Genomic DNA, 11,856 nt, shown 5'->3' with positions numbered 1-11,856 from the left:
TACCATGTTACCCTATGAACTATTTTATTTATAATTTTAACCAGCCCATTCTCTAACCATACTGATTTGTCATGAATTGTACTCAAAAAAATCTTAAATCACTTAGTTTTGAAGATATTTGGAAAATCTAGGGCATGAGTTAACCATTTCTTCTCAACAATGTCATATTATTCCTTCAATACTCCATTTTCACATAATCTTCCATACTGTTCTCTAATTTCCATCTCACCTATGCTTCCAATCTTGTAATTATAACAATTCTTGACATCTTATATCATTAAGACTCGTGGTGGTATCATAGACAATGCACTAGAGGGATCTTGCTTATATACTATATCTGGAATAGCCTTTGTTTAACCTCATTACTAATTAACTAAACATTTAAGACCTATTTTCCCTCTACACCTTTCCCTTTCAAAGAAATAGATGCCATCACATAAATCTAGGGTTTGCAAAATCTGAAATTTTGTAACTTGGCAAATGGTAACTAGCTTACAAATCCTAATGAAATGGTGTCGAATAGTCATTCAAATATCCTATAAATGCATAGATAAAGTTTTGCAGATTGCCTTTCGCTTTTTATCTTCTTTCTAGATTTCAAATGATGTGAAATGAGTAGAAATCAAACAAATAGCCCACATAATACTATAATTCATGCTATGTTCTTACACAAATTTGAGCTCAGCATCAACTAATTTTTGGCTCACTTGTCATCCACATGTCTTTCCATTCACTCGACAACCATTACAAGCCTCAACTAACTGATTTTCTTAGCTTGGCTTTAATAGTTAGAGTTTTGAAATGTTGATTCACCACCCCATTCGCAGTATTTAGCTTCACATTGTATGTACATATAGATACATACATACATACATACATATGAAGTTTTGATGAAATAACCTATGATAGTTAAGTCATCAATTTTGCGAAATTCAAAAAAAAATTAAATTTTTTATTGTGATCGAATAAGGTATACATATTATCCGAGTTATGCTCATAGTTAAGTTATATATGCATGACAATGTGTTTTTCCCACTCATGTCAAAGGCGGATATTTTTTTATCTCATTTTGGTTTTGACGAATGAGTGGTAAGACACTTAATTCATCACGTCACAAAACTTAGTGCATGTCAAGTGAGTAGTGTATGTCAAGCATCAGTTACGAAATGATGTATGTGAAACAATATATATAGTTAGTGCCAAGCACCAGTATATGAAAAGAAGATTGTATGTGCTGAGTCATTCAAGTGCCAAGCAAGTCATACATGTTGAGTAAAAAAATGGATGCTAAGTCATTCATTAGCGGAGTAACAACATTGAGGATATAGTAAATGTTGCACATGAGAGCTTTCAAGTGTTAAGTAAGTAGTTTTGGACATAGTTGTTTGTAATGACACAAAATTCTACATAAACTATTTTTTCCTAACTAAAGGATTTTTTTACAATTGTAAAAGACATATGGAGGTATATTGAGAACCCATATGCTGTGAATGCAACCAATGCACTAGAGGGATCCTGTTTATACACTATATCTAGAATAGCCTTGAAAATAGGTTGTTTAATTTCATTAATAGTTAAATAAACATTTAAGACCTCTTTTCCCTCTACCTTTTCATTTCAAAGAACTAGATTCCATCACATAAATCTAGGGTTTACAAAATTTGAAATTGTGTAATTCAGCACATGGTAACTACCTTACAAATCCTGACAAAATGGTGTCGAACAATCATTCAAATATTTTGCAAATGCTCAGATAAATTTCTCCTGATTGCCATTCACTCTTAATCTTCTTTCTAGATTTCAAATGATGGTAAATGAGTAGAAATCAATCAAATAGCCCTTAGAATATTATAATTAATGTTAAGTGCTTACACAGCTATGAGCTCAACATTAACTAATTTTTGGCTCACTCTGCATCCTTGGAATTGAATTATGATATATCTTTCAAATATCAGTCCTACATACCTCTTGATTACTTAGTTTGATGAGGTGTGATCACCTGATGCATTGGGTGAAGTGATTCCACCTATGCTTGATGTGTTGCAATCCTCCTTTTTCTTCCATGTCTTGCTCATCTCATCTTTAACATTTTCAATATCTACCTTGCCTTTGCCTTTTTTTAACTAACGACTTTGTGCCTTTGACCTTGTTAGATAGTATTGACTAAGGTGACTAGTCTTCAAATAGCTAAAATATGTGGTTTGACTCAACCACCTTTTGTAGTCACTTCTAAAGTGTGTTCTAATATAGTTCTCAAGATCATGTCCATACTCTTGATAGTAGTGACAAATGTACCTTGTATTATAATCGCAATTATGAAATTTTTCATTGTTCTTTACCTTTGCTTTCTTCTTTGATGACCACATGGATTTGGATGTACACTCAAAAGCTATGTGACCATACTTCTAATAGTTATAACAATATCCTTCAAATATTTGACTGTGCATGGTCTTGGTTTTGCATTCATCTTCCTAATGACCTTTTTGTTGCACTTATGGTAGTGGCCCATGCCCTTTTGCTTAACATTCTAATTTATAGTCTTGCTCCTACACACATTGGCAGTATGTCCTTTCTTACAATAATTATCAAGTAGGTTCTGAGTTCTTACCTTTGTTAATTCTTTCTTCAACACTTTTGGATGACTCTCTTTCCTTAGTACTTCTATATCCCAGTCTAGATGTATAATTATTAGATCTAGGAGATCTCATCAATTATTCAAAGTACTTGATAGCTTCATTTGGTTTATTAAAAGTTTTAGAAAACTCCTTTTCCCTTTTCAGATCATTAATCAACTATTCATTCTGCAACTTTAGTGTTGTGATCTCAATGTCTTTACTATTTATTTCTTGATTAGCAATCATGACTTGATTCGTTGTTTTCATTCATCATTTGACTCAAAGTTTCTAATTGCATATGAGTAATCCTAGTTACCTCTAATAATTTTTCTTCTAGTCTGCTTGTCAAAACTCTTTTGTCATTTTCAATCGTGACTTTGTCTTCCACAACTTTCTTTTTCTATTTGGTTACCTCACATACTAATATGGCTTGTGTTTCTATTTCTATCTTAAGATTTATGATCTCTTCAGGTAGGGTTCTATTTTTTCCCTTTACCTAGTTGGCTAAATGTAATATATAGGAATTCCATCCATCTTAAGTTTCATCCTTATCACCAAAATATCGTTATTTAATCTTTAAGTTGTCCCAAAAATAGTTAAAATAGTACTTTGTTCCAATACAAACAACTATGAAAAAACTATGTTACTCGACATTTGAAGTCTCAGATGCTGACTACATGCTATGACTTTAATTTTGTAAGTAAAAATCTAAATGACTTGGCATGCATTGCTTATTCAACTCCTAAATCACTTAGCACATACTTTCTGCTCAGCACATGAGTGACTCAGCGTATGAGTGGCTCGGCATGCTCTAACTTATATGTGGTTCTTGGCATATGTTTCTTTTTCAACATGAAATAATTAAATGAATTAAGTTTATAGACACTCACTTGTCAAAACAAATCTGAGATTAATAAAAAGAGCTATTACTATAATAGAGGAGACTGGGATAGAGAAGAAGGAGATATTAAGAAGAAAATATATTGCTCTAGCCAAGTCAAATGAGGAGAGGATAGAATTAGATGACATAAGTCAACTTCAAGTGGTAAGCCACAATCCCTCAGATATAGATAACTTTTTCGATAATATCAAGAATAATGCAGATTTGTTTGGCTTTGTACATGTTGTATTTGATAAGTTAGGAAAAATGATTAGAATAAGATGGAAGAATCAATTTATGAAATGATGGCTATATTTAAGACCACACCAATCAAAATTTCCATTTTATTACCAAAGCGTCTACATGATGGACTTGAGTAGAAGTTGCAATATAGTTTGACAATAGAAAGATAGATAAGGGACACTACATTAGCCAAAGTAATGCCAACCTTTGACAAGGAAATGATGGAAAAATCAATGAATAAATTCATTTCCCCCAAATATAGATCTTTTCATATTTTGCAAAATAAAATTGAAGATTTTGTCAAACAAAACACCCAAATATGGAAAGTAATCTTTGGGTTGAAAAGTAAGAAGCCAAGTGATCAAGTTCTTGAGGAAATTAGAGATATAAAAGATGATAGTTGTAGGTGCATCTCATACATGTTGAGTGATTTAGTTGATAAGTAAAATAAAGGATTCTAAGTCATTCATTAGCTAAGTCACAGCATTGAGGATATAGTGAATGTTGAGCATCAGAGCTTTCAAGTATTGAGTAACCAGTTTTGGACATAGTTGTTTGTAATGGCACAAACTTCTATGAAAACTATATTTTGGCTAACTTAAAAATTATTTTATGATTCTAAAAGATATATATGAAGGTATATTGAGAATCCCTACGCTATGCATGTAACCAATCAAGAAAAAAGGATTTATTAAGCAAAAAAATGGATGAATGATAATCATAGATTCCTACCTAAGACTAGTCTACCTAGCTCTTCTTAAGTAGGAGAAACCTTAGAAAGCTTACATGTGTGTATGTAAGGAGAAGTTTGAATGATAAGTGTAGAGAGAGCATTCATGGTGATTATGGTGGTTATAGTAGTGATGTGAATTGTAGAATCAAATAGAGAGAACAGAATAGAGAAGGACAGAGGAGACATACCCGATCAAGAAGATCAAGGATATACTTTGAAAGAGGAGATTTGATATCTAGTAGAAGAGTACTAACTAAAGGATCATGGCTTTTGATCATTTGAACAAGTGGTACAGAGAAAATCTCTTAACAAAATATTCTTAATAGGCTTTTACAAATCCTTTAACAGGGTGCTTACATTATTGTGAGTTAAAGTCCTCTAACAAGGCACACTTTTAGCAGGGTGTTGAAAGCCTTTAACAAGGTAAGATTTAATAGTCTTTGTAAGCCTTTAACCAGGAAGAACTTTCATAAGATAGATCATAGTTTATGATCAAACATTGTAACCTTAATTGAATACATTTTACAACTGCATTAGTGAAGATTTGTTGATGTCATCCCTACCCCAGTTTTACCTTCTCATTGGAAGGTCTTTGGGTAACCAAATATCTTGTGTCATGTGTTACATATACTTTATTCTTTGCATGTTTTGATGTAGTTAGCACTTTTAGTTGACATGCTATATGATGAGATGGATGTATGGTGACTCCTTTAATAGTTAAAGTTTTTAAATGTCGATTCACAACCCCCTTCTTGCTATTTAGTTTCACATTGTTATTTCCAACACTTTTTGATAGAAAATTCATAACAAGTTGAAAATTATACATCAAGTTGACATAAGCCTAATTTGTTGATTTTTCATTGCCACTTAAGGGCATAGTTTAGTTTGCTATCATCCTACACATAATGATATATGTATATGTGTGTGTGTACATACAAAGTTTTGATGAAATAACTTATGAAAAATTAAGTCATTAGTTTTGTAAAATTCTAAAAAAATTGAAATTTTGTATTGCAATTGAATAATGTATACATATTATCTGAGTTATGCTCATAGTTAAGTTGCACACTTAATTCATCACTTCACAAAACTTAGTGCATGTCGAGTGAGTAGTGTATGTTGAGCATAAGTTGCAAAATAATGTATGTCCAACAATATACATAGTTAGTGTCGAGCACCAGTATGTGCCAAGAAGATTGTATGTGCTAGGTCACTCAAGTGCCGAGCAAGTCATACATGTTGAGTGATTTAGGTGATGAGTAAAAAAATGGATGTTGAATCATTCATTAGCCAAGTGACAGCATGAAGGATATGGTAAATGTTGCACATCAGAGCTTTCAAGTGTCGAGTAAGTGGTTTTGGACATAGTTATTTGTAATTGCACAAACTTCTACATAAACTATTTTTGGCTCACTAAAGGATTGTTTTATGATTCTAAAAGACATATGGAGGTATATTCAAAATCCATATGTTGTGCATGTAACCAATCAGAAAAAAGGATGTATTAAGTAAAAAAATGGATGAATCACAATCGTGGATTCCTACCTAACCCTATTTTGCCTAAGTCTTCTTAAGGACGAAAAATCCTAGAAATCTTGTATGTGTGTATGGAAGTTATGGAAGTGATTTGAATTGCAGAATCAGATAGAGAGAACATAACAGAGAAGAATAGAGGAGACATATCTGATCAGGAGGATCAAAGATACACTTGGAAAGAGAAGATCTGATATCTAGAAGAAGAGTACTAACCAAAGGATCATGGTGTTGGATCATTTGAATAGGTGATATAGAGAAAATCTCTTAACAAAGTACTCTTAACAAGCTTTTGCAAATCCTTTAATAGAGTTCTTACATTATTGTGAATTAAAGTCCTCTAATAAGGAACACTTTTAGCATGGTGTTGAAATTTGTTAATAGGATAAGATTTAATAGTCTTTGTAAACCTTTAAAGGGAAAAACTTTCGTAGGATAGATTTATGATTAAACATTGTAACCTTAATTGGATACACTTTAAAACTATAGCAGTGAAGATTTGTGGGTGTCATCCCTACGCCAGTTTTATGTTCTCATTGGAGGGTTTCTGAGTAACCAAATATCTTGTGTCATGTGTTACATTTACTTTATGCTTTGCATGTTTTGATGTAATTAGCTATTTTAGTTTACATGCTATATGATGAGATGGATGTATGGTGAACCTTTTAATAGTTAAAGTTTTGAAATGTTGATTCACTGCCCCCCTCTCATTATTTAGTTTCCATTGTTATTTCCAACACTTTTTGATAGAAATTTCATAACAAGTTGAGAATTATACATCAAGTTGGCAAAACCCTGATGTGTTGATTCTCCATTGCCACTTAAGAGCATAGTTTAGTTTACCATGATCCTACACATACCGATATATGTATATATACATATGTATACATATACACATATATAAATATATATGTATACATATAGACATATATATGTATATATGTATATATATGTTAGTATATACATGTATATATATTTACACACATGCTCGCGCGCGCGCGCGCGCACACACACACACACACACACACATATATATAGACACACATATATACAAACATGTATAAGATTGTAGCTTAACATCAACAAACTAAGAACTTAGATATTCATGTGATATTAATTGAGAACATACACACAAACATGTATAAGGTTCTAGCTTAACATCAACAAACTAAGAACCTAGATATTCATGTGATATTAATTAAGAAAATTTTTCATGGGTGAGGTGATAATGACGGAACACCTTCCCCAAAATATTATTATAAATCGTTCTAAAAGCTAAAAAGGAGTGTGAAATCGTTATGTCATTCGAATCTAGAACGAAGTATTCAGCCATATCTACCAGGACAGTTAAAACTACGTGAATCGGAAGAGAAGTAGTGTACATAACTTGAGAACATATACGTGAATATATATTTATTTACGAGAGCATGTGTTTTAAATTGCTCCTTGTCTCTTTCTTGCGGCTTCTGGTGAATTATAACGTGGTTCATAGGCAGACCTGGCATCCCATCTATCTATATAAACCTCATCACCCCTTAAAAACTTCCCAAATCAATTTCTGATTGCTTTCATGGCTGCCTTTCCGAAAAGGTTTGGCTCGACGCTCGTATTTGTCTTGGTGCTCGGCATTCTTACTGACTTCTCTTGGGTATATACGAAATTTGAACTGTCTCCTTCCATTTGGATTATAATAGATAGTCTTGTGATCGTAATCCCAACAAGAAAATATGTTGTTCGTTTGTGTTTGCAGGGAAAAGATGAGGAGGTGATCTTTATAGTTGAGCAACCTGTAGAAGAGGGAAGCGTGCTGAAGATTGTGGGAACCAGTTCCGAATTGGGCAATGGGATCATTTTTGATGCTACGATCATGACGAAGGAGTACGATGATGTTTGGAATCTCACTGTGGTACGTTTGTTTGTTTCCTCCTAATCTATTCTTCACCTCATAGAATATTATATCTATAGCTCACCTAACGATCTCTTCTTGTTCAATATTTACATAGATGCTTGCTGTAGGAGAAGCGTACGTACTGAATTTAGGAGTTGACAACTGCACATGTAGCTCACATGAGCCCTACGTTCTGGACTTGCAAGATGAAATCAATAACCCTGTAAATTTGACCGGCTACTTCCATTGTAGCTCTTGCTTAACTCCAAGCCCACCCCCTCCAAGCCCGAGCCCACCACCACCCAGCCCAAGCCCTCCACCGCCTAGTCCACCACCACCTAGCCCAAGCCCACCACCACCAAGCCCAAGCCCACCGCCACCAAGTCCAAGCCCACCCCCACCTAGCCCGAGCCCACCACCACCCAGCCCAAGCCCTCCTCCACCAAGTCCAAGCCCACCCCCACCTAGCCCAAGCCCACCACCACCAAGCCCAAGCCCACCGCCACCTAGTCCACCACCACCTAGCCCACCCCCAGCACCTAAGGTGGAGGTGACATTTGTTGTTGAGCAGTCTGTGGGCAGTGGAGTGTTGAAGGTTTTGGGAAACGCTTCTGTATTAGGCAACGGAAATGTTGATAATGCTCCAAACATGACACTAACCGGTGACAACGTTTGGGCTCTCACAGTGGTATGTATATTAATTTTGTGCAAGAGAGTATTTCTATTTTTTTGGTTTCTCATAACGCAGAACCTGAGGTGTCGTAGAACTTTATACTCATTGCACACTTTCGTTTGTTTTTTAGCCATTGACTGCAGGGGAAACATATGAGGTGAGTTTGACTGTCAATGATTGTTATTGTACTACAAATCATACCTATCATTTCACGGTGCCTACAGAAGAACCTCACGATATTGTGAACCTAGATGACTTCTTCGATTGTAGCCCCTGCTTAGGCTCAGATTCGAGCAAATCGATGATGTTCACTGCCATTCACAGTGTTGTTAAGATGTTCTATAATTTTAAGCATCTTGTCTAAGTAAATTGTTGGGTCCTTTTATGGTCACTATTATAAATAAGTGCTATAGTTTGCACCTTCCCATGTTATGTTTATGTGTATGAGTGGAACCATAATATATGTTAGATTTAATTTATCTATGAAGATTAATCTTATCAAGTTGTCTATCTAGGTTTGTCAATTGTGTGGATATTATCAAATATAGTTAAGATACTTACGTTATTTTTCAAAATAGTTTAAAACAAATAGGCTTTATGTGTAATTGAAGTATACATTTTTTAACTATTTGTCATAGGCATAGTACTATTGTAATCAAAATTAAGTATTTTTAAATATTAGTATATTCTCAATAATTTTTTATAGTTAAGATGCACATTTCTTACATTTATTAATTAATAAAACTAATTTTTACCTATCTCATTGACTTGAACAATTAGGTTCTTATATGCCAAATTTTAGCCAACTTTTAAACAGACTAAATTCTTAAATGTCAATTGATCAAGTAACGTAAATTTTTCTTCCTATTATTGAAAAATGGTTATATATTTAGGCATGAACATAGTTTTGTCTAGCGAAAAAATATAACTATTTATGAAAATTATATAAATTTTTTCTAACAAATAATTTTATTCTTTTTCTTCAATATTTCTCTAAAAGAAATTAATATCAAGAAATTGTTTTCATATAATTAGATGAATTAGATCTTTCCTATTTTAAGATTTATTTATTTTTGCTATTTTTTATCTATAAAAGGCCAAAACCGTTTGATTATATATAATAAAAAGGGTAATACATTGTATTTTACTCCATTAAAACAAGCACTGTTGGGAAAGAACAAAGAAGAAAACCTCCAATCTTAACTAGGACTTTCATCCTATACAAACTTATATATTAAAAGGGACATAGCATAGCTTACATAGAGTCAAAGTGACATTATATATATATATATATATATATATATATATATATATATATATATATAGAGAGAGAGAGAGAGAGAGAGAGAGAGAGAGAGATCTACACACACACACACACACACACACAGTGTGTGTGTGTGTGTTTCAGCATGTTACTTTAGTGATAACATGCAAAAGTAATACATTGTCATTTGATAGAGTTAGATATTCCCTATTCTCCTTCTACTTTCTATCTTAAACCTCAATCTCATTGAAATTGTTAGCAAGATTAGAAATCTTATTATTATCCTCATAGATTATTATCCTAACTAGTTATTGTTCATTATAATCTAATCCCATTAAAAAACCTAGGTTGTTTATAGGTTCTTGATACAAGTAGGGCTATGAATAGCACAAGAATATTCTAAATAGGGGATGTTTTAAATCTAATTTTAAGGTTAATCTTGATTTGTAAGTAGTAAGAAGTTGTGTGGATGAAATCTAATAAAACTTAGGCAATGTCTTATTAATGATAAAGATTCAAAATAATGACCAAGTATGAGACATGAAAGATCAATAGGAATGTTACTAATGGGAGAAAGAATATTGCCAAAAGGTTAGTTTTCAAGGACCCAAGATGTGTCAATGTAATTATGGTCTTCTTTTCAAGGAATGAATAATAGGACATCATTAATCTAAACTTTATTTAGTGAATAATCTTGGCCATTAGAATTGCATCAATTAGATTGAACTCTTAATAGATGGTGATACACAATTATAACTTAGATCCAAAATATTAATCTTTTGGTGCAAATTCATAATGGGTATATTTATGATACTAAAGATCTCCATTGTTTCAAGAAAACATAGAGGAAAATAGATATCATTTGAACCATATATTTCTATTTCATATAATATTTCAGTAATGTACAATATGTATGGATTGGAGAATCAGTGTACTAAGCTCATTGAGAGGAACAAAATTGATGAGTAGGCTAGATCCTACCAAAATGGGGTGAACCCTGCATATTACAATGGAGAAAGGACAAAAATATGTAAAGGAATATAACCTACATAGAACAAAATCTACATCCCTTAAAGATACTAAAACCATAGCATAATAGAACATGAAGAAAACAAGGAGGCTTTGAAAACCATTTGTAATTCCAAATGTATCATAGACCACAAGGACAAAATAACATAGTGTAGATGTTTTGATCTTGCCTTAGAAAAAAACTCTTTTGTTTTCCAAAACACATTGATATAATTGCTATAAAGTTCATCAATTTCCAAATGCTGACTATGAGGGAGAGAACAAAGGCCCTCTTCTCTTGGCTATACCTATTAAAATTTAGCATTGAAAAGTCTAGCTTGCTAAGTAAAAAATCCACACCAAGCTCAATGTATTCATTGAATAGCGAGAGATAGATTAGAAACCAATACTTTGTTGTGAAGGGAATCAAGGTTGCAGAAAAGGTGGATGATATCCCATTCGTCAATACACGCAAGAGCTAAGCAAGAGAAAAAAAAGCTGACAATGTCACTATTTGTATGTCAGGTAAAACTAAAGTTAAGAAAACTCTGATCAACAACCCTAATGATGGTAATCCTATACATGTCACTGATAGGTTGAGTATCTAAATCCATCACTCTCATTTCATAGAGCCCCTAAACACAATAGTTTGCACTTCACATATATGAAATATAATTATTGTAGTTTCCATTTTAACAATATTTATTTGGTGTTAAGGGGAAGGCTATTTAGTGCATCATAAATAACCCTCTTAGTGTTGAGGGGGAGAGTATTTGGTGTTAAGGTGGAGGATATTTGGTGTTGACGATGTACTAAATATCTCTCTTAGTTATCTAACATCATGTACTTTTATTTCAACTTTTTAAACGTATATATGCTCATGTACTTTTAATTTTCTATCATAGAATATCAACTCAAATTTAATCAAGTTAACATAATAATAAATAAATAGGGTATTTTAGAGGTGAAATCAATAAAAATAACCTCCAAATGAATAGGATAAAAATGTTAAATGGTTT

The 11,856-nt window shown here is 32.9% G+C and overlaps 1 protein-coding gene across 1 annotated transcript; it reads left to right on the top strand.

Moving 5' to 3' along the window:
* Positions 1 to 7,533: 7,533 nt before the first annotated feature.
* Positions 7,534 to 8,997, top strand: LOC149546671 (uncharacterized). Its single transcript, XM_089794025.1, has 4 exons — positions 7,534 to 7,652; positions 7,755 to 7,910; positions 8,008 to 8,580; positions 8,696 to 8,997. Exons 1-4 carry the CDS (start codon positions 7,575 to 7,577, stop codon positions 8,927 to 8,929), a joined length of 1,041 nt encoding a protein of 346 aa, XP_089650151.1. The 5' UTR covers positions 7,534 to 7,574; the 3' UTR covers positions 8,930 to 8,997.
* Positions 8,998 to 11,856: the final 2,859 nt, after the last annotated feature.

This window comes from Cupressus sempervirens, chromosome 7 (genome assembly GCF_028749045.1).
Source record: "Cupressus sempervirens isolate cs-2001-9-10 chromosome 7, ASM2874904v1, whole genome shotgun sequence".
In the NCBI taxonomy this organism is placed as follows: domain Eukaryota; kingdom Viridiplantae; phylum Streptophyta; class Pinopsida; order Cupressales; family Cupressaceae; genus Cupressus; species Cupressus sempervirens.
This window is presented reverse-complemented; position numbering and strand designations above follow the sequence as displayed.

Bases quoted from the DNA above. Each gene is read 5' to 3' on its own strand.
- LOC149546671 (XM_089794025.1), top strand. From the start codon at position 7,575: ATGGCTGCCTTTCCGAAAAGGTTTGGCTCGACGCTCGTATTTGTCTTG. The intron at 7,653-7,754 runs GTATATACGAAA...TTGTGTTTGCAG, and splicing joins TTCTTACTGACTTCTCTTGG to GGAAAAGATGAGGAGGTGAT. The intron at 7,911-8,007 runs GTACGTTTGTTT...ATATTTACATAG, and splicing joins ATGTTTGGAATCTCACTGTG to ATGCTTGCTGTAGGAGAAGC.